This window comes from Ictalurus punctatus, chromosome 10 (assembly GCF_001660625.3).
Source record: "Ictalurus punctatus breed USDA103 chromosome 10, Coco_2.0, whole genome shotgun sequence".
Lineage (NCBI taxonomy): Eukaryota > Metazoa > Chordata > Actinopteri > Siluriformes > Ictaluridae > Ictalurus > Ictalurus punctatus.
Window position 1 is genome coordinate 20,067,687 of NC_030425.2, and position 24,222 is coordinate 20,091,908.

Consider the following 24,222-nt stretch of genomic DNA (forward strand, 5'->3'; position numbering starts at 1 on the left):
TCCGCAGACTTCAGACAACAAGCATGTCTGGGATGATTGTAAGAGGGATATAACTGTGCTTGTTAATTTTGCAGCTGTTAAAGAAGATTTCAAGAGTTCTCTACAACATCCTTGTTTTATTCATCCCATGGGAAATGAGGATTAAAAAGATTGAAAGTAAGAAAATACATTCAGCAATATTTTACAATATGAATTATATTATATAATCCATCATTTCATATTTTTAGAAATTACTTTGTTGATCCTTGTGATATATAGTCCACAGAAGTGTACTCATACTATACATTATTATTTGTTCTTCTCTCTGGTTATCTTGAGATTAGGACTAAAAAAAAACCCACAAAAACCTTGATAGCACACTGAAAATAAATCCTCATCTCGAGATACCAGTCTCTCTGAACTCAGTAATATTTAGGATATTTATTATTTTACCCTGTTTGCAGGTCACTTTGGATCTGGTGTGGCCTCATACTTTATTTTCCTACGATGGCTATTTGGGATTAACATTGTCCTCACAATTATGACTGGAGCCTTTATTGTCCTTCCTGAGGTTTGTTATGTCTTAATAAAAGCAGAATGCTGTCACTGCTTAATGTTTATTTTAAAGGATTATAGTATGTTTAATCTTTAATATGTAATGCACAGACAATAGGGGTGTGCATGTCTGTGAATGAGACAATATGATGTGCATCTGATTGGAAAAAATACATTTAAAGCTGCAAATCATTTAATACAATACAATTTAGACATATGTATCATGATGAACCAAGGTTATCATTAACCTGCATTTATAAAAATGCAAGTTAAAGAGGAAATCCTGATAACAAAAATTGGCAAAAAATAATATGTATATCACGTATTAGTGTAGATTGTGATACTGGTTTGTATGATTAAGTCCATATTTTTTGCATATACAGGAGCTATGCTGTACTTACCAATATTTTACTGATTAGTTTCAATATAATTTTTCATTTCTAGTAGAAAATTTATGACATCAATATAAAAAAATGTTTTATATGTGGCTTCAAAGTTTCCTTTCTTCACTTGGCCCGTAATATGACCTCACATGTCTTCATGCTATGTTTTGTCAGTAAAAAGAGGCCAGATTTATATTGCTCCCTGACACAGGGACACAAAGCAATTTCCCTGCTCAGGTATCAGCCTCCATCACTCATCCCCCCAAGCCCCTCCTCCCCAACCCCCCAACCCCTCTTTATGTGTGGTCTCTCCATTAGCTCCTTGCTGGTGCTCCTTTTGGCACCACACGCAGCAAAACCATCCCAAAGGACCAAATCGCCTCAGCTCAGGACCTTGACACCATCTGGTCACTTGGGGCAAGACCTTTATACATTTACCTTTTGTAGTTTTTCAGAGTTTTTTTAATACAGTATTCAACTTAGGTCACTTTTGTTCTCCATTTTTAGGGTTACCTGCAGTATTCTGTGCTTTTCTATGGCTATTACGGAAACGTGCGTAAGATTGGCAGCGCCGGCTACCGCCTACCCCTGGCCTACTTTCTTGTTGGGATGGCTGTTTTTGCCTACAGTTTCATCACTCTCTTAAGAAAGTAATCATTACAGATTTGCTTGAAATCAGTGACGGGTTCAATAATAAGTAAGGAACAAAACATTATGAGGCACAGTGTTATATTAAACTAGTCAATGATGGAGTGGTGTGATGTGGCCCCAAAAAAAGCAGAGTTATTATTACTACCTTAAAGTGGATTAGTTTTTAAATTACAGCATGTGCTGAAGTATTCTATTACTCTTATACCACAGCAATTTGACAACAATTCCAATTACATTACAAAAATGACATTAAAAATGCATTAATAAATGAAATATTGTACTTTTAACTATTTATAGTTGCATATAATGCTGTGGACATTCTGTCAGTTTGTCTTGTGTATCATTAAATCTTCTAGAGTCAACCTGCAATGGCAAACCATGATACAGTAGTTGTGTCTGAAATTGCAAATGGACACATAAGTAATAAACAGATGCAGTCCAGGAAAAAGACTCAGAATAAAGAGACTCAATAATGATTTTACCTTTAGTTCTCATGTGCTACATGTTAAAACTCCTAACGAACATGATGGAATATATTCTGTATTGACATTTTGACATGACTGACTGTTGCAAACAATACATAAGTTTAGAAAATAAAACAAAATACAATTTAGTATGTAGCCATGTCACACATGGGATCAACACATATTATTGTATTATCACACTATAACTGTTATATCATACTGGGATGGATGTATTTCTTTTCTTCAGAATGGCAAAGAACTCACGGTTGAGTCTATCCAGTGCTTCCAGTGAGAACTACACGTTCTGCTGGCGAATCTTCTGTGCCTGGGACTACTTGATCGGCAATCCCGAGGCTGCTGAGAGCAAAGGAGCAGCAATAGTCAATAACATCAGGGTGAGTGTATGCCATAACCCATGACACAGACATCCTGATCTGCATGATTTGGTTCCCAATGATCCACTAACCTTCTTTTATTACAGCATAATCTACCAGGGAATTTTATGTTCTCTCATACCAGTGATAATTTCCATATGGAGAGCCTGTCAGTATTACTGATTATGGGTATAAAGGAGTTCACTGGTCTCAATATTTATAACAGAACTGCAAAGCAGTGTGCATCAGCCAAAAGTTAGAAAGCAACCATGACTGAAGCTCTTTTTATTATTAGTGGTAGTATGATCATTTAGAAGTGTTTATCAAATGAACATCTTTAGTTCCTTTAGTTCCAGTGAAGGGGGTGTGACCATTCCAGTTCAAATGAAACTTTTTTTTTCAAACGATGATCAATCAAGTTGTATATCTGTAATGTGAATGTTGACATAAAGCTAGACAGATATAGAAAGACCTTTCATAAGGTAGTGGTAATGGGCTTGACCATACTTTTTGAACAAGGCTTCACTGACCAGCACAAGAGAGCAAGTGGCATTTTAATCACTTTCTAAATATCATTACCATTTTTTAAAAAGTGTTCAATTGTCCACTTTATTGTAGGCATATTTAATTTTCTTTTCTTTTGATTTTCTTTTTCAGCCAATTTTTGACTGTTTTTGGCATAAATATTTTAGTGGCATCCCTAATATATATAGTTAATTGATGTTTACTGTATACATTTCTAATGCTAACTAAGTCAAACATAGATTCATAGATTTTTTCTCTCTTTTTTTTGCAATAATGAATGAACACATTTTCCATTTATGTTGACAGAAAATGAGGGTGATGTACATCTTTCAAGCTAGAAAATCACTAGAAGATAAAATATTACTTATGTGAGATTGGAGGTGTGGGCAGGGCTTCGAGTATATTGGGGAGAAAGAAAGCTGCTTTTTTGCATATTTTTGAATGGTAACTCATAGCAGCATACCCCAGTGTTAAAATTCGGATTTCTTACACAAAGGTCTATGCCCCATCGCCATTACTAAACAGAGCTATTTACTCACCTGTAGAATATTACATGTAGATGTGTTTGTTGTGTTGCCTACAGTGCATCTCAGTTAATACTGATATGTTCTTTAATGTCTTATTTTGAAGGAGGCCATTGTGGAAGAGCAAGAGAAGAAGAAAGAGACCAGCCTGTGGGTTCTTTTACCACCGTTTCAAGATTTCTTTGAGCACTTTTATCATTTTACTGTTTCAAATTGCTCCTCAAACCCAATTTCTCTGCCTGTGTTGAGTGTGGCAAATCCAGCTCTGCTCCTTCTTCCCTTCTCAGTGAGGGTCACTCAAGTGTTTGTTAATGTTTGCTTTCAAGGAAGGGAAATGATCAGTGGATGAATTAGGGTGATAGTGTTGTTCTTAGTGTAGAGTGCAGAGCTCTGATTTACTCACTCTGTCCACATCGACTGCAATTGCAGCACAAAACCTCCCACCATATTTCATACACGTGGCTTTTACTGCAGCGGATGACTGCTTCTAAATCACCATCAGAGCTGCTCATATATTAAACTGGATTACTCAGTTGTGTGTATGCGTACACTGCACTTCAACCACAGTTTAAACTCAAGGGCTAAAAAAATCACTGTCTAGCTTCCAAAATCCATATTAACATTCTAATCATGTTAACTAATTATGTTAGAAAATCAAACATATGAAGTTATATACTGGAATTTTGGGAAGCGGACAGGGTGACACATATGTCCAGATGGATGGATGGAAGGATAGGTGGACAAGTATATGAATGAGCGAATGAATGGTGGGTGGAGATGGGTGGATGGAAGTAATGATGGATGGACAAATGGTGGGAGAGCGTGATAGGTGAATGTATGGTTGGTTGGATGGGTGAATGGATGGATGGATGAGTGGATGGATGGACAGTCCACAGACTGTGCACAGGGGCTCAGGGCAGCATATATCACTGTTGGTATATCCAAGAAAATTATTTAATTAATTTTAAAAATATTAACTTTTATGTTCATTGAGTGTGTTTTTCATTGTTCTTTAATGAATTTTCTCTATCATTATTAAAAGAAAGTCTTCCTGGAAAATCATACATGCATTATAAGGAAAATGACCCTATTTGCATCCCAGCTTTGTATTCGATTCTGTAACGTTACAAACCTCAAAACTAAAGTAAATCTAATAAAATATTATTCGGTAGCTATTTGTTGTCATCAGTTCCTTGATCTGGGAAATACGTTGTTTTTAAAGATAGTTCCCTGGCTTACATTTGTATTTGATAGAAAACTTGTCAAGAAGCTCAATTGGGCATCTGTTTAAGTCCAATAATGGCTGAAGTTGAACTCAAGTTGCTGAAGTAGCTGAGTCTGACAACACTCTCTTCCAGCTTAACTCTGCATACAGATAGAGATCTGAATTGGAGCAGTGATTTTACCCAGAAGTCTAGAATTAGAGTCAATGAATTTGTACATTCTGAGAGCAATTGGCAGAAATTTGCATTGCTTGATTGGATCAGCCTGTTACTAAAGGTGTTCCTCAAATTGAAAATTGTACCATCACTTCCAGTTAGTCTTACTTTGACTTACTGTATGTTATTAATCAGTTTGTTCATCCTGTTAGCCAACGCATAGATAATGGAACAAACCTAAGCAATTACGTCATATTTTTATGGAAACCTGGTACGCAAAAACATTAATGCTATATATTAATATGAGTTTGATTATATGTGTATTAGTATTGAGCTTCATCATCAATCAATTTCCGTATATTTGTACCCATTATACAATTTAGCATGGAATTAAATTTTATTTTGCAGACAACATCCTCATTCTGGGATCAGTGAGGGTTAGTATCTAGTCAAGTGGAAACTATTTAATCAAGTCATCTTCTGCTTACATAAGCCTATGATACGGATTATTTACTTGAAATCTAATTTCACTTTAACTGCCTGTATTAGTGAAATTCTATCTATGCATACAAATGAGATGGAAATTTTTTTTGGCTCTTCCCATGCAGAGCAGTTTTGATCAGCTTGCGGATTCTGGCCAACATCCTGGTCCTGCTCTCACTGGCAGGCAGCATCTACATCATCTACTTTGTTGTGGATCGCTCACAGAAGCTGGAGCAGCAGAAAGCAGAGCTAACTCTGTGGGAAAAGAACGAGGTCTTACTGAAATTTGACGGTCTTTGTGTTTCAAAGTGAACTGGTAAATTAATGGAGTTACCCATCAGTGCCAAATTTTGCTCATATTTTGCAGGTGGTGCAAAATAGGTGTTCATTTTAAGAAGTGCAGCAAATAATAGAGCAAATGTGTGAAAAGAATATTCAGGTTTCAGTTTAAGACAAAGATTTCTTAAACAGCTAAGAAGATGGTTTGGTAACAATAGCCAATGTATAGTATACAATGAACTATGAACACATTCATAACATGTATTAATGCAGTCATAAGGCATTGTAAACATTGTTATATGTAATCACTTATGAAAATATACTATACTTGATAGCAACCTGTACTATGAATTCTTAACATATAACTTCATAAGTAGTGTTTGTAACACATTATATTAAACTCAACCACACTTTTCATTATGCTTAATCATAGGCACAGTGTCCTGTTTGGTGGGGCTTTTTTTCCCCTGGAAAATCATCAGAATCTAAAATGTTTTTGTTTGTTTTTTTAACATATGTATCACTTTAATTAGAAATACAACTAATAGCTGGTGTGTGGTTGGTGTTCTGGCGCACTATGGCTGCTGTCGCATTATCCAGGTGGATGTTACACACTAGTGGTGGTTGAGGAGATTCCCCCACGTAACATGTAAAGTGCTTTGAGTGTCTAGAAAAGTGCTATTAAATGAAACTGTAACTAACTAAAAGATATTATAATTAGGTTATAATATAATATGTATGTCACTAATATACACTCATATGATAAGTCTATACATTTACTGTAGTTACGTATTAAATGCTTCTTTGGTTGGTGACGATAAACACCACTAATAATGTATCTTTGCTAAAAAAAGAAAAAGGCATCATAATCCTTGCTATTAAGTGTAATGCATTTTCATAAGTAATTATAACAAGGTGTAAAAATGGCTTATCAATTATTATATGTTATGAATGTATACATAAGTCATTATACATATAGCCTTCATTCAAAGTCTTACTACACAAGTCCTTTATAAAAAATATTGACCTATGTGTAATAATTATATTATTTAATAAGAATTTTAAAATAAAAACACACAAACATTTAAAATGTCATCATGGAGTGCTTATATAGTGAATATGTTCAGTGGTTCCTCATTCCTTTAAGACACTATCAATTATATTTTGTACTGTATTATGAAAACCCTTAACTCCTGATCAAAACCACATACTGACACATTATGTCAAAAATAATAAATTACAAAAACATGGCTGTTTTGTCCTAAACTATCCAAAAAAGACAAGAACACATGATGTAGCCCCCCTTTTGTTATTTTGGAGGGACAGGAAGCTAGAAGTTTCATACGTATATGTGTCAGTTGGGAAAGCACTCAGTGTTGGCATTTTGAATGTTTATAATGTTTTTATATATATATATATATATATATATATATATATATATATATATATATATATATATATATATATATATAACTGTTAATAAAAAAACTTACTTTATAATTATTCATTCTACATTATTACTTATAAAGGCTGGGTATGTGGTGCATGGTATTATAATGAAAAGTTCTAACATAAATTATCAAAGGATTATTTAAAGCGCATTATTAGAGATATATGAGGCATTATAAGGGGTTATAAGAGTTTACAAGATGCTTAAAAACAATTATCAAACAAATATTATATAAGCACAGTTATTATGATTTTATACTTCATATATTGTGTTATCATGATTTTCCCCATAGACATTTCAAAGTTACATTATTAAACATATAGATAAACTTGGACATTCTATAAAAAAGAACCACCTCAATACAGTACATTGTTTGAGTGGTAATTAATAATTGTATGATTAACAGTGATGTAAAAAGAATATATGTATATGTGTATATATATATATATATATATATATATATATATATATATATATATATATATATATATATATATATATATATATACACACCTGCACGTGTATATTATATTACAGTGTGTCCTCTCTGTGTGTTAGGTGAGTGTAGTGGTCTCCCTCATCACAATGATCGCTCCCTCTGCCTTTGAGCTGGTGTCCCAGTTGGAGATGTACCACCCAAGAACCAGCCTTCGTTTCCAACTTGCCAGGTCTAATATGACTAAGATGTGCAAAAGTTTAAAAAAATAAAGAAAAAAAAAAAGTTAAGGTTGTGACCCAGCTCATGTGATTTTCCATTTTGGATGTTATTTGTTCAGGGTGCTGGTGCTGTATCTTGGAAACCTCTATAGTCTGATAATCGCCCTGTTGGACAAAGTGAATAGCATGAGCTCTGATGTAAGTGATGTTTTTGAATTATACTCCAATTCTTCAACAGACAAAAGCCTAACATAAGTCCAGCTTTCTTAAAGACATGTACTAAAGGTTCAAAAGATGTCGCCTTATGATACCACACTAACGACAAAGGAAATGTACAGTTTGCTAGCATTGTTTCTGAACGTGCAAGGTGGAAGTTAATTAAGGAAATCCAAGTCAGCAGGCAAAAAGCTTTATCACAGATGCTATGGTCAATAAGCAGACAAGCAAGGCAATGTAGCCAAAACAGAAGCAGAGTCGTGAATAAATGGGACACTAAATTGTGCATTTGTGAACTAGAGAATTGGCAAAACCTTGCAACAAATATCTGTGAGTGGAGAGGTATAGTGTGTAGAGTACAGAGTGTAATCAGTGGGTTCAAGATGAATTTTTGGTGGATTATTAAGATGTGGTGGTTTCTGGATTGGTGGCAGATCTGTGTGTGACAACAAAAATATCCAATATTTTAAAAATAACCAAATTAGGTCAATCTCAAGCTCATTGAATTTTATTTTATTTTAATTATGTCAGGAATGGGTAGGGAGATAGATGCAAGAGCAGGCTTTTTATTTATTTATTTATTTTATTAAATTTCAAGTGAATCATGGACTCTAGACAACATACAAGGAACAAACATGCATAGGTGGCACACAACAAAAGCTAGACAGTGAGTGCTAGACAATGAGTGCTAAACAAGAGGCGACTTATATACTAGTACTAATTGTGATATATACTAGTGACAAAATTAGGTGTGTTCGACTTTGTCTGCGGCTGGATGTAACCGATCGGCGAGAGTTGCTTCTTGCAGTCGGGGGAGGAGTTGAAAATGGACCCATCAAGTCAGACACTTTCTGCTTCCCGTAGTGATGCTCGCGTGGTGTTTGCTTTTTTTTATTGCAAATAAGGTGGATTAACAGATAAACAGATATGTATTTTACATGTAGCAACCAGAAACACTTTTCACTGAATAGGTTAATACAGTGCCTGTATGGACAAGAAGAAGGTTCAACATATGCCTGTATTATTTAAAAACCAATAAAATGGGGTCTATATTTTTTTTATCCTTTTTATTTTGATAAATATGACACAATATAATATTAAGATTACATGAAAAGGGTTTTTACTCTTATTAAAATACGTATTCGTGAGCCTTAGCTGAACTAATGGTGTTCGTATAAACATGAAAAGCATGTCATCGTTGTCATCGGTGAGTCCCGCCAATAATAAAATAGTTGTGTTGTCATCAGAGCTTGTCATTATCAGAGCTTGACTGAGGGAGCTGGCTGCTCTCATATTGCTATTGCGGTACTTTGATGCCATACGCTACAGTGACATGGCATCGGCGCCGTCTCAAGGTGGACAAAAATTCTAACCAGCCACCAATCAGTGCCGTATGAATTCGAATACAGCTAAAGCAATTCAGGGGCTCATGGTCATGTGATATGGTGCATGCCATGGTGATGTGACATGCTGTGACTGATGGGTACTGTAGTGTATTTCAGCAACATTATTAGCACTAGTATGACAAATTAGTTATACAATATGTTGTGTTTAAATTAATCTGTCTCCATTATTTCTTAATGTAGTAATTTTACCTTACACATGAAATTGATTAAATGTTAGTTTATTTTAAATGTGAGATATTGAGCTATTTATGATATCCAGTATATGCAGATGCAGAGATTACACCATATAGTTTTTTGGGGGGTTTTATGTCTTGGCTCCAAAATGCACCACATAAGGGATGACCCAAGTAACATGATTGGGCTCCTATAAATTTTAATTAGTGCCCTAAAAACCATGCATATTCAAATGTGACAAGATATTCAGCTTGCACTAAATTCCCAAGCTATCCATCCATCCATCCATCTTCTATACCACTTATCCTTCCAATTCCCAAGCTAGCTTTATTTAATTCCATTTTTGTGTCTCAGATTCCAGGGAACTGGTCTGATTCCACCTCTTACCTGGCCACCATTTCCCAGCCTGCAGAGACTAACCTGTCCACCATCGTCCCAGAGATCACTGAGGGGAGGAATGGCACTTTCACCATGGCTGTAATGGAGCTGAACCGTACTACCATCACTGTCAAGCACGGTGTTGTGTCTGGACCATCAGCACTAGTACTAACTGGAATCAACCATTCCATACTATATGAATACAATTTCAAAACCCAGCAGGATCCATGCTGGGAGACCTATGTTGGACAGGTAAGATTTAACAACTGACAAAAGTGTGTGCACACATGTTTAGAACCTAAAATAGAAAGCATTTCAATCAGAAACATTGTAAAGATTAATACATCCATATGCCGAGCTGGTCCTATTTAAATCAAAAGTAACATTTTTTATTAATCTTGCTTAAAATTATACTATTTTGTTCTATAAAGAGGTGTTTGTTTGGGTACACCATAGAAAGCCAAAAGTCAAAGAGAAACATCTTTGCAAAACATCCTTACCCAACTTATGCTACAAAAAAGGTAGATGATAATACAGTAGCACACTAGACTAAACTATGCCAGTATTACAAACGTTGCTAGATTGCACCATTGCTTTAAATTAACCATGCCAATGTTGGGCCAAATTTGACAGGGTTTTTATGAAATTGTGCCTTTTCCAACTTTGACTTAACATTGGCTCAATGTTGGCAGGGCTGTTAGAAGTGCTCCTTGGCCAATTTTGGACTAGTGTTGGGCAAACTGTAGTGTAGTGTTGCAGTTTGTTATGAAAAGTGTGGCATTTTGGCAAAATGTTGTATAGGGAGGGCCAACATAACTACTCAATATAGACATCGGGCCAATGTTTACTACTTGGATCAACACTATTCTAATTCCATTTGCGGTGGATTCACATTGTATGAACCCAAATTTTTTAAGTACTGTTCTCTATTAACCGAGCAATTTCTGCTAGCACTGTAGCTAACAAGCATTTACCAGCTCCTGTAGTAGATCAGTCGTTAAACTAACCAATGTCCTCAATTTGCTCAAAAGCTATCATAAATATGGTATCAGTGCTGACAGAGAAAGAAATATGAAAATGTAATGTCCTGTAGAAATTGTTTTCCTCTGGATGGCAATGAAATGACTATAGATTGAATACATAGATGCATGGATTGAATCATCAAGCCAGACAGTTACTTAATGAAACTATCAGTAGGCAGTGACAGTGCACATCAATTCTCCATGATGCAATCCATAGAGCTGATTTAATAGTCTTCCTTGAGGAGCTCTTCTAAGACTCTTCTGGAGGAGTATTGTTACACAAGAGGAGGACAAAGGCCAGTTAGGTAGAGTAAATGTGTCTCCTGCTTATTTTGGTTACAGGAAATGTTGAAGCTCTCGATCATTGACATGATCTTCACTGTGGCTAGCATTTTGTTGATCGATTTTATCCGGGGCCTGGTGGTTCGATACCTGAGCGACTGCTGCTGCTGGGATCTGGAGAGCAAATTTGTAAGAGAGTGATATTTTTTCAAACCTTACTTCCTATAATTGTTTACTGATGCCATGCATCTTGTAAAATCTAATAAATTACTTTGTTGTCAAGTTTTTTTGTTTTTGTTTTTTTGCATACTTAATAAATTTCATGTACACCTCTCTGACAGCCTGAATATGGTGAATTCAAGATAGCTGAAAATGTCCTACATCTAATATACAACCAGGGAATGATATGGTATGTAAGAGTAATAATAAACTTAGCATTTGTTGTGAAAGGCCACTGTAATAACTTCTCTATTGTTTACTTAAACCCCAATGAAGGTATTTGGAATTTAATGACATTTCCAGTGTATTGAGCATCATAATTCCCTGCCCTCTAAACTCTATTTCGCTCAATTTAATTTTACTCACAGTCCTCACAAGGACACATGGTGCTCCTTTAACCCTCAGATTTGTAATCTGTTAATAATGACTTGCTTTTGGCTGGGATCAATATCAGCAGCTCTGGCAATGAGAGAGCATTCCAATAGCATATATAAATCTTTGTCATCTCCCTCATTCTGTAGGATGGGGGCCTTCTTCTCACCCTGCCTGCCTGCCTTCAATGTGCTGAAGCTAATTGGACTCATGTACCTGAGAAGCTGGGCTGTGCTCACCTGTAATGTTCCTCATCAGCAGGTCTTCCGGGCATCCAGGTCAGAAGGTGGCAATAAAAAATTGTATTTAGTAAGTGGGATTTGGATAGATATTTATTTATGGGAATTAATAGATTTTTATCTATATAAGATATTAGAACAACTTACAGCAACATACAATGGCATCCCCAGGTTTTTGGGAATAAGGTTGTTGGGCTTACATTATACAGGAATCTGCAAAAATGTATATATGTGAGAGCATTTGCCTATAATGCACCTAACATACAATGTAAGCCACCTTATTCCCAAAAAAAAAACAGGAATGCCACTGTATGTGAGGTGCTGTCATGTCCACTCCATTTCAGAACTCCAATCCTCAGAATGCACTGCCGCCTACAGACATGGCGGACTACAACTCCCAACTCCACACACCGGCACACTCTCAGTCTCCAGAGTACTAATGACTATCAGCTGTTACCAATCACACACACACACACACATGCACATGCACACACTACTCTTTAAAAAGGAACTTCATTCACTAAGACATTGTGAAGTAACTCTTAGTTGTTCTCACTCTGACTTACCAAGCCATTGTATATCTTGCTGTTCCGATTTATTGACTTTGCTCGTATCCTGCTTATTGTACTTGGTCCTTTTGGCCTGCCTTGACCTTGATTCTGCCTATTTTTGGATTTGTTTGCTGGACATTGTATTATTAAACTGGCTCAACTGCACTTGCATCCATCTCTGCCTCTCCATCGTGACAGGTCCCTTATAAGTAAATGCTCTCACATCTAATCATTTTTGCAGATTCACATAAAATACTCAATCATTTACTGGACTATCCCTCACAAACCTAAATGTCTCACTTTCACCACTTTACCTCTCACATACGCAAGTTTTATCTCACTGGTGTTCACATAAAATTCTCTCACATTCACATAAAATTCTCATGCATATATTCATTTTCCCTTCTGGCTTAAAATAAAATGCTTTCACATACAAATGCACATTTACCATTAGACATCTCATGAACAATATTTTTAGCTGTAACATCAAAGTTTAAGTTAAATTAAAGTTTTATTTATAATTTCCTAACTTTCTTTAGTTTTCATTCTCAAATTCACATAAAATGCTCTTGCATATACACAAATGCCTTCACATTAACCTCATTGCCTCTTACATACAGACATATGCTTTCATAATCACAATAAATGCTCTCACATCCGCATAAAATTTTCTCCCTTTCACATAAACAGCTCTTGCACATACAAAAAGATGTCATCTTCATTTATGTGCCCCTTACATTCACATAAAATGCCACTTTTACCACAATTCACATTTACCACTATACTTCTCATATTCACATGAAAAACATCCTTACATACACACACAAAATGCACTTCATTAGGTTCCCGTTCAAGTTTAAATAAAGACACAAATGCTCTCACATTTACTACGTTGCCTCTCACATACAGGTGCATCTCAAATATCATGGAAAAGTGAGTTTTTTCCGTAATGTAATAAAAAAAATGGAACTTTCATATAATCTAGATTCCTTACACATAAAGTGAAATATTTCAAGCCTTTTTTGTTGTTGTTGTTGTTTTAATCTTGATGATTACGGCTTACATCTCATGGAAATGAGACAATGGAAAAATCCAGTATTTAAAAAATATTAGAATAAAGAATTTATAATGAAGCAATGTCAACCTGAGAAGAGCTCTAATCAGCTAATTAACTCAAAACACCTTTTTATTAAAACAATCATTGCTCAGTGGTCCAAAGTCCTCTTTTCAGATGAAAGTAAATTTTGCATTTCATTTGGAAATCAAGGTCCCAGAGTCTTGAGGAAGAGGCACAGAATCCAAGTTGCTTGAAGTCCAGTGTGGAGTTTCCACAGCCAGTGATGATTTGGGGTGCCATGTCATCTGCTGGTGTTGGTCCACTGTATTTTCTCAAGTTGAGAGTCAATACAGCATCTACCAGGAAATTTTAGAGCACTTCAGTGGTTGTAAGAATGAAAAATACTGCATGTAAGGACTTTTTATGTGAATATGAGAGTGATATTACAGCATGCAAAGTCATTTTTTGAATGTGCAAGCATCTGTGTCAGATTTCCCCTTACGCTGAGTGCCGGAGCACATGAACTGCCTGAAACACAACAGCGTGCACTTCCGGGTTTTCACTGACTGTGTTTTCTTTTGACACGTCTGTTTTGTTCTGGTTTCTGTCCTGTCTCTGCCACTGTTATGTTATTAGTTATTTCCTAATGTCTTAGCTGTTTTGTGAAATCCCCTTAGATTATGTTGTGTATTTAAGCCCCTTGTGATTCAATGTCAGGTCGCGAAGTATTGTGTGTTTCTGTGTTTATTGCTAACCCGTACAAAGCCTTTGATCTGTTCCTAGATTCATGGTATTGACCCTGTTTTGTCTTCTTTTTATCGTGTTCCATCTTTGCCTTGTCTACCCTGTTTGACGATTTCCTGACCTTTTGCCTGTTCTAGACCACAATTCTGCCCTATGATTTGGATTTGTCTGCCTGCCTCTCTTCATTAAAAGCTTTAACTGCACTTGAATCTGCCTCCAACCCTGTTACATGACAATCTGTGTGTACCTCATTATGTGTGTATATATATATATATATATATATATATATATATATATATATATATATATATATATATATATATATATATATATATATAAAACAATAAGACACGTATATTTGAGAACAGACGAGATTTTATGAAACTATTGTACGCCACAGAAACTAAGATAACACATACACACACAAGTAGGGGTAAAAATTACTATCACAGAGTGAATGACCTGAGTTTATTGCACAGTATATTATTTCACAGACCAGGACCTGAATGAACCATCAACTTTATCAATCTAATTTCACTTCTTTAGAAGGGCTTAATATTATATGCACCAGATTAGCTAGATATGGAGGTACTGCCCTTGCCTGTTAAGGGGATTTCCTTGTTACGTCGTGGTGTTGAGGGGATTCCCACGATGGTTATTAGTCAGTGGTCTGGTCAGCGTTGAGTGTCATCTCGGAAGACCAACTGGAATGATGAATGAAATGGTGTCTAGTGTGAGGAAAGTTTGAAGTACTGGCTGCGGATGGTTTGAAAGCAGGTGGGCTCCAGGCTTGGACTCCAAGCAGTTGTTGATTGGAGACTTTCTGACACCTTTTTCCCTCGGGTGAGATGAGTCCTGAGTTGAGCTGAGAGAGATGCCAAGAGCAAGTTTCTTTGGTGGTGTTGGATTTTAACCCTTACTGGCTAGGCCAGCCCTCCTAAGGGTTCCGATCAATCAGAGATTGTCTCAGGCCTGGATGTAAGCCATATGCTCTGCCCATGATGTTAATCAGTCCATTGTCTCTGCAAATGGGTGGTTCCATGCATTTCATGATGTATGAATTAAACTTTGTCCTGAAATATTAACATAAACATACAACGACATTCTACCTGAATTTCCTTACTCTTATCCTTCAGGAAGTCACTCAACAAACACACACATACCACATAAGGCGTATACCAACTGTTGTTAAGTACACTACTAATAGTAAAACACAATAATCATACTAGTATTACTTATACTAATGCATGCTAAATAAATTAAACAATTTCTGGCAACTTAGTGGTTATAAAAATGAAGAAAACAGAAGAAAACCTGGCAGAAAATAGGTGATTGTAGTTGTTTTAAAGATGTCTCAATTTCCACAGTCATTGCTTATGTGGAGTGCTCTGATTATGTGAAGAGCTGATTCAACAAAGGAAGTCCCCCTTTCTTCCTGAAGTTATCACTTTATGGGTGAAGGACCTTGGATTTTAGCTGTAGGGTAAGCCATCTGGTCTGACCCAAAGCCCTAAATGGTACCATGATGGTTCAGGGATATCTCTAACACTCTCCCTATTGTTGCAAGATGGTTTAGATAAGGTCTGAGTGAGGATTCCTCTGAGTACAGTCAGTTTGTAAAGTTTCCTGTATGTTGGATTTTTCTCTCTGAGAGTGTCCATTGTTTTTGTGTGTTTATTTTTGTTTGTGGGTCATATATCCTGCTTGTGGTTGAGAGATCCTATATATATATATATATATATATATATATATATATATATATATATATATATATATATATATATATATATATATATATATACGTGAAAACTAGTGTATATGAGAGGTAAAATGGTGACGTTGAGAGCATACTGTGTGAATGTTGGAGGAAAAATGAAATGACAAAAATGTGATTGGTGAAAGTGGTGAAACAGCATCAACAGCACCTTATATTTAGACTTCTTGTACTTTAGAGAACATTTATTTTAAACAAGAAAAATGTGTGTCTAAATTTTACATGAGAAGATGGGAGGCTGGATAGCACTATTATTTGTTCTTGCTGTGAGTCAATGAGCGCATTCATTGTATTTTAGCTGGGATCTCTGACTAAATGAAATTAATTTAGCATGGAACATGACTTTATCAGGCGCCATTTAGATCAAAGACCAGTCAGCCTCAATGATCCAGTATATTTACTGCTCCCTTTCATTTCTCCCTTTCTCTCTATTGGCTCTGGAGTGCTGCTGAGTTTTGTATTCCTCCATCCTTCTCTTTTGGTTTCTTGATCTGATTTATTTAATGGCTATGTTGTCATAGACTGTTATAGGCTTATCAGTCAGTCACAGATGTGAGAATGTCATCTCTTTCACCCACCATCCATCTTCTTACATTGGGTAATTCGTATAAAGCCTTCAAACCCTGAATGCAGCGAAATGACTGCGGCGCATCAAGCAAGACCATATAAAAATAAAATTCTCCCAACAGAATTATGTGAATCAGTGCCAATTCATGTGAAAGACATGTTTATTTATTTAAGTTAGTTCCTGACATGCAATTTGGTTGAAAAGCATTCTAAGGTATTTTTTACTAAATTATTCCACTGATGATTCTGATAAGTGACAGCAGTGGTTGCATTACTCCAAGCTATGTCATTAAACATACTTTAACAAATATAAAAAATGAGGATGTATTAAATCCATATAATCTGATAACTTACACTGGTTAGATTCAGCAGAAGCATCATTGACCACCCATCCTTTGTTACTGGAGGTGGATGAACTCAATATGAATCAATTCACTGAAAGGGAAAGGGTGTGGTATGTGAAAGACATGTTTGTGGTTGCTTTGCGCTTACTTTCTCTAGCTGAACTTAGAGCTGTCAGTTTGGCTTTTGAGCCATTAGAAAACAAAATAGAGAGTATTTTGCATTTCTGTGTAATTTTCAGAAATGCAAAATACTCTCTCTCTCTCTCTCTCTCTATATATATATATATATATATATATATATATATATATATATATTTATATATATTTATATATATATATATATATATATATATATATATATATATATATATAAATAATTTTATCCCCCCCCAGTATCTACTGCATGAGGCTTCATCCTAGGTTTTATGCATTGTCCTAATTTGTGTATCTATTTGATCAGAGAAGTGTCAGTCATGTCAATAATAAAAGACATTTGGACATTTTATATCAGTCCAACCAATTTGATTTTTCATTTATGGTTTTATCAAGTCATCCTTTAACCAACGTTTTTTGTGGTACATTTTTTGTCTGCCTACTATGATTTTCTTGTTAGCAGTGTTGACAACTCTGAATTTATTTTTTATTTAATTCTCAGATCTAATAATTTCTACCTGGCCATGCTCCTCTTCATGCTCTTCCTCTGCATGCTACCAACCATCTTCGCGATTGTGAGGTACAGGCCATCACAGCACTGCGGACCTTTTAGGTAAATGAGAATAAACCTCCATCTGAAGCAATATATGTGTGTGTACAAACCGTTAAAGCTACTTTCATTAAGCCTCCCTGCTTGATCTTTGCCAGCAGCAGCATACAGCCCCACCATATCCAGAGCAATTTTGTAGCTAGCTTGTCTTCAGTATTCTAGTAAAGTTACAAGGCTAATTTTGTAGCATGTAAAACAAACTTATAGCATTATGCAAACTGCATGTATAAATAATCACTGGCTTCAAACCTTGTCTTTTTGTTGAGTATCAGTCTTTACAAAATGACATTACAGAGCTAAAACAATAGTAACACATCTTGAAGCTAAAATCAATTTCTTCCTGAGCACATAGTTTGGTTTTATTTAGATTAAAATATTCACGATTAAATTATACTCTAGAAGTGTTTTGAATTATAATGTAATTCCAATTTATATGTATCACAGTGCCGAATAATGTCATTTCAAGTGACTGTGTGATGATTTTACCCAATGCAAAACTACATTGTGCAAAATCTTTACACACTACAGCTTGTGTTAATTGTTAGCTTCACACCTCCAATGCAAAACACTGGAAATTGAAACAGACTTTGTATACCTAGCATGTCTTGACTGATTGACTACATTTAGTGGAAAGTTATTTATTAAAGTTAATTCATAACATGCAATTTGGTTGATAAGCATTCTAAAACATTTGTAACCAAATTACATTTACTACTACACTTGCTACTTAATGTGTATGTGTATGTGTGTATGTAAGGATGCTTACTACTACTTAATTACACTTACTATTCTGATAAGTAGCAGAAATGATTGCTTTACTACAAGCTGTGACATTAAGCATCCTTTAACAAATACCAAAAATAAGGATGTATTAAATCCATATAATCTGATAGTCTACACTGGTCAGATCATTTGCCACTAGAGGTGGATGAACTCAATATGTATTAGTTTGGAAAGGTCTTTCCAATTTATTTCCAAAAAAATTTCTTTTTTGCAAGGGAACCTACACCAAGCTTGCATTGATTTTACATTGATAAAAGGTAAAATTCCTTTCCCACAATGGTTGGAACAACCAATTAATGTTCGGTCGTATGTAAGTGCAGTGTTTTAAAGAATAGAATTCCGATTAGCCTCTTTCTACGGAACATGACTATGTATATAAGCTGTTATGCTGAGGAGCCGGCTAATAAAGCTTCTAGACTAGCCATTAGTTTAAAGACTCAGCAAAATTTACTGCCTTTTATTTTATTTTTTATTTTTTTTTAAATGTACAACTACCACATTGTTAATTTATATATATATATATATATATATATATATATATATATATATATATATATATATATATATATATATATATATAATATATATATATAAATAAGGACTTTTTTTGGGGTGGAACAACTTGATATCAAATAGATATTTGAAATCATGTTTATAGTTACTTAGCTTTATCTTTTAACTTTGTAAATGGTAATATAAAAGCAGTAGAACACCCATGGTCATGTGCTATGGCAAATAACATCATGGCTCTAGTGATCTATGGCACTCACTGTATCAAATCACTGCCATGATTATTCGCAATAGCACACTCCCTCTCATGATGTATTGCTTAATAGTAGTGATACTAAGAACTCTGGGTAAACAACAAATTAACATGGGTGCATATCTCCTAACTAATTAGAAAATTCTATATTATAAAAGTGAAATAATGCACAGTTTGCTTTTATTGCCTCTATTTATCTATTATTATATAATTTATCTATTGCCTCTATAGTGGTCAAGAGAAGATTTATGACATCATCTCTGAGACAATAGACAAGGACTTCCCTGCGTGGTTTAGTAAAGTGATGAGTTACGTAACAAGTCCTGTGGTGGTTCTGCCAGCTCTCTTGCTTCTCTTGTAAGTCACACTATTACTTATTCAGGCTCAATTACCTCAGAAAACTAAATAAACTCAACAGATGATAAAACATCTCTTGATTTGCTTATCATTTAGTCCTCTGGGGCTGCTGTTATCAGTGCGGTTCTTCAATGTCGTATTGTTTACAGCATGCTGATCTACTACCTGCAGTCCATCGCCAGGTCTCTCAAATTCACCAACAACCAGCTTCGAATGCAGCTTCAAACTGTGAGTCAAGGTTGAGGTTGAGATCTAAACAAAGAAAAAGTAATTGCATGTTTGATTAGTTTTAGAATGTATGAAATTTTGTATGATTTTGTTATTTCATTGCCACAGGAACGCACAGATGACAAGAAGAAAGTGTTTCAGTTGGCTGCAGGTAAAAGAGTCAAAGCGAGTTTTCCTCAATCATCCCAAAAAGAGATTTGTTTTTGGTGTTGCACTGGAGCTATTGAGGTTAATGTGGCTAACAAATAATGGAAACTTACAGTATAGCATCGGCACCAGTTTTGCAATGGGCAAACATGCCAAAATCATCACACTTTTTTTCTCAAACCACACCGAGATGTCCAGTAATCTCAAATTGACCCATCTAAATTTCATCTGACCCTATATGACACACTGTTGTGAATAAACATAGATAAAAGCATGACAGAGAGGTCACAAGGTGTCACCCAAAGTGTAAAGGCGCAATTATTATATATGCTAAAAGTGATTCAGTAACAATAAAGTTCCAATTTAATTAGTATTTATTCATTTTAGCCCATTCTATTCATTTGGCAAATGATTTGTGATTATTTAGGCACCCAGGGTTGTAATCTGGGGCTGCTATAAGTTTCCCTTATTTAGCTACAGTAAATAAGCATGTTAAAAAGCGAACTTGTCCTGGGAAATTGACACCAAACATATCTACATTTGTGATAAAAGGATTTTTTTCTGAACTGCTCCATCTCAGGGAACAGGGTTACATGCATAACCCAGACATTCCCTTTCAAAGGGAATTCAACGTTGTGTAAGCTTCATGGTGTGAGAACAAGTATAACCACTCCATTATACTGAGATTATGGCCTGTCCAAAAAGGTCTGAGCCTGGGGGTTGGTGGCTCTATGAACTGGTCCTGTTAACCCTTTTCTAAGGAGGACAGAACCCATAAAGATACATTTGGCAGTAGTTTCCATGCTTCCAGGTGGTCTTTACTGACATTAACTTTCCACAATTTGTTTGAGGGAAAGTATCAGATTTTCGTTGCTCTGTGACTGAAAACTTGAAAACTGAAACTTCAAAAGTTTTCAAAACTTGAAAACTGAAAACTTGAGACTTGACATTAACTGGGGGCTAACTGGTGGCCCATCAGGACCACTTCTTTCAGCCTTTTTAGCACTGATTATCATTTTTAAATCAGGCCTACTAGCAGGCTGCAAATGTGGATGCCTTGTCCCCCTGGCTTTCTGCGGGGGGGCAGGCCGCCACACTTGCCTTCTGTGCCTCCCTCACAATTCAACAGGTCTGCCTGGTGGAAATGGTGAAAGATGAACCATAATTCCCACTCCAGTGGTACAGGTAGTAAAATATGAAAAAAATAATGGTCAATTCTCCAGCTCACTGTTGTCAGCTCAGCTAGTAGCCTAAAGTGTTGTTTTATGGAAGCTATAGCAACTTAGCTGTTAACAAAAAGTTGGATTTATCATAGCACTTGCCTCAGATATTATCACTGTTTGCAGTACTACCAAACGTTTTGCCTATCTAACAGGAGACCAGGCTAGTTTGGTGTTGCTAGCCAATGGGAGGCACAACTAAGCTATCATTGTATGGGTTTAGCTGCTACAGTGCCATGTAAAGTACGTTAGCTGTCCTTATGCTCTGCTCATATCATGTTCTTGTAACTTGTAACTTATATAGACATTTGCAAACCTTGTTTTCCTGCTCAGCATTAGAGGATGGTAAGGTTTCAGTTTCAACCCCTCTTGAACCCCTCTTTTCAACTGGTTAAAATTTATAAATCAGTGTATATCCATTTTCCCTCAAACTAAATGACTGTTTGAACTAGAGTTTGACTGAATTGAGACCTTTCTGCCAATAAGACATGAGTGTTTCCACATATTTTCCTGTAAACCCTGCCTGATTTGTCTCAACTGGACAAAATACAACACTTCATTCACTGAAGATATAAAATTCCTAACGTTCATTTACATAGTGACAAACTGCTCCAAGTGGAGAATTATTCGGAGCTAAAGAAAAAATTTTCAGGGCCATGGCCCCAAATACCCAGGCCAGGTTACTCTTTCTTGCAGGTGGGTGAGTCGGGCGGGAGTGTTGGGGTGCTCATCGTCGCCCCCAAGCTGGTGGTTTACAACCGCCTAGTTTGCCTATGCCTATTATTATTATAAAAATATTTATTTTTATTATATACTTTTTCTAATTACTAACATTTTGCAGATTCTGCAAGGCATATGTAAATTTATGACCCCAACTATAATTCATAGAGATTAAGGTTTTTGTATGTGATTGTGCCTTGAGGTGGACTAGCACCCTGTCCAGGGTGTACCCTGCCTTGTGCCCGATGCTCCCTGGGATAGGCTCCAGGTTCCCCGTGACCCTGAAAAGGAGTAAGCGGTAGAAGATGGATGGATGGATGGATAGATAGAACAATTGCTCAAGTGTAACTTCTTCATTGTTTTAAACCCTGTTGAATTCATATATATGTGCATATTTGTGCATGTTCAGAGGATTATTGCCAATCAGATTTTATAACTGAAATTATAACCATTTTATACTCTCTACATTTTAAATTAATTTTCCATATGATGTAAGTATGCTATGGTGACATGGTGGTGTTGTGGGTAGTATTGATCGCCACCACACAACTCCAAGGTCCCTGTTTCAATAGTGAGCTCAGGTTACTATTAGTGCAGAGATTCACTCATTCTCCATATGTATGGATTTCCTTCAGGTTCGACTGTTTCTTTCAACCTCTTAAAAACATGCAAGTAGGTCTATTGGCTACTCTAAATTGTCCCTACTGTAGGTGTGAATGTATGTGAATGTGTGTGGGAATGGTGCCTTGAATGGCCTGGCATCCCATCCAGGATGTTATTCCTGCCTCATTTCCAGTGTTCCTGGGATAGGTTCCTGATACACTGTGATCCTGACTAGGATAAAGCATGAATGAATGAATAAACATAAGTAATGATGAAAAAAGTTTCATTACCTAATATATTTTGTGTATTCTTGAGTTTATGTCAATTTTTCATCATGAACAGATGCATGATTATTGGTCATGGTCCACAAATGAGTCATTACTCATACAAAAAGGTTACATATTAAATTACCAGTCAGAAAGCACGGCAGTGTGTAGAGAGATTGTATAGAGATGTGATTCTCATTACAGTGCTTCTCAGTGATAATTTAATTTGAAATTTGTCCATTTTTGTATTGGTATTGACAGTGACTTGCTCATGGAGAGAGAAGGCAGATATTTATAGAATACTGATAGAGATTTACTTAATTTACTTTTTAGCCTTGTATGTCCAGAGCAAAACTATGAAAGCAATGGTTTATTAATGACATGGTATTTGGAGTCATGACTATAAATGTTTTTCATCATTCATTAACACAATTAGCATTATGTAATTATTTGCGTATTCAGTGGGTATGTTCCCTGCAGCACGTCTCCAGCCACCTGAGGGCAGTGAGCAAAAACCCGAGCAGGAGAGTGACATCACCAGCATGGAGTCGCCAGTACGGTCTGCTTCCCCTCCACGTCGCAATGGCAGCATCAGCAAAATTCTTTCGCCTGGCAGGCGCAGCAACAGCATCCGCACAATTGCCCAATCAGCCTCTAGGCCGGATGACAGGAGTCCCTCCATCCTTGTGAGACCCAAGCCTAGCAGGTCTGTCCTAATGACCTTTACTGTTCTGTGGCCTTTCAACACTCAGTACATTGCTTTACATTTTCCATAAACCTCCCACTTCCATCTCTGCATGTGCAGTGTTTACAGAGTATTCGGCAGCCCCTCCGTTCCCCAGAGGGAGATTCACAGGGCGGAATACATCCCCGTCAGGTTTGGCTTTCTTTTAAAGGTTGCCAAAATGCAGTTTGATTAACCAAAACATATTGGCCTTGAATATGACCTTTTAAAAATGTGTTGTTGCTTATAAACATCTCTGAGGGAGTCAAATAAGTATCATTAGATGGCTTCATTTTGTCATAATTTAAAGCTTTTAAGCATCTTCCATCATGCTTATAGTTTTTCAGTATAAAAGCTTGAGACCGCAATTTCATTTTCATTCACCTAAGTGTCTAAAAAAATTGTTGTTTCGGTCACTATTTTAATAGTGGATAGTTTGGCAAACTATTTGGATAGTTTGGCAAAAGGACGACTAAAAGATACATTTGATGTCTGCCATTTGCTTGTTAGGTTTTGCACAGGAACTACTTGGATAATGTGGCTAACAAGTAATAAAAGTGTAGCTTGCCAAAATCTTCTGCATAAATATGTGCTTCAGGC

The 24,222-nt window shown here is 36.0% G+C and overlaps 1 protein-coding gene across 3 annotated transcripts in view; it reads left to right on the plus strand.

Annotated features, from left to right (window-relative positions):
* The window catches only part of LOC108271296 (transmembrane channel-like protein 3), a 34,573-nt gene that overhangs the window by 6,366 nt on the left and 3,985 nt on the right, over window positions 1-24,222 (plus strand). For 2 of the 3 annotated variants that reach the window (XM_017478777.3, XM_017478779.3), the window contains 19 exons: window positions 75-156; window positions 444-550; window positions 1,236-1,334; window positions 1,425-1,567; window positions 2,280-2,427; window positions 3,562-3,605; window positions 5,443-5,590; window positions 7,605-7,714; window positions 7,823-7,901; window positions 9,854-10,129; window positions 11,242-11,370; window positions 11,523-11,590; window positions 11,922-12,050; window positions 17,704-17,814; window positions 19,589-19,714; window positions 19,864-19,942; window positions 20,051-20,093; window positions 23,361-23,604; window positions 23,704-23,775. In XM_017478777.3, the coding sequence (XP_017334266.2) occupies window positions 75-156; window positions 444-550; window positions 1,236-1,334; window positions 1,425-1,567; window positions 2,280-2,427; window positions 3,562-3,605; window positions 5,443-5,590; window positions 7,605-7,714; window positions 7,823-7,901; window positions 9,854-10,129; window positions 11,242-11,370; window positions 11,523-11,590; window positions 11,922-12,050; window positions 17,704-17,814; window positions 19,589-19,714; window positions 19,864-19,942; window positions 20,051-20,093; window positions 23,361-23,604; window positions 23,704-23,775 (2,237 nt within the window). The remainder of the gene's footprint in view (window positions 1-74; window positions 157-443; window positions 551-1,235; window positions 1,335-1,424; window positions 1,568-2,279; window positions 2,428-3,561; window positions 3,606-5,442; window positions 5,591-7,604; window positions 7,715-7,822; window positions 7,902-9,853; window positions 10,130-11,241; window positions 11,371-11,522; window positions 11,591-11,921; window positions 12,051-17,703; window positions 17,815-19,588; window positions 19,715-19,863; window positions 19,943-20,050; window positions 20,094-23,360; window positions 23,605-23,703; window positions 23,776-24,222) is intronic. The other variant, XM_017478778.3, reaches the window with a different exon arrangement.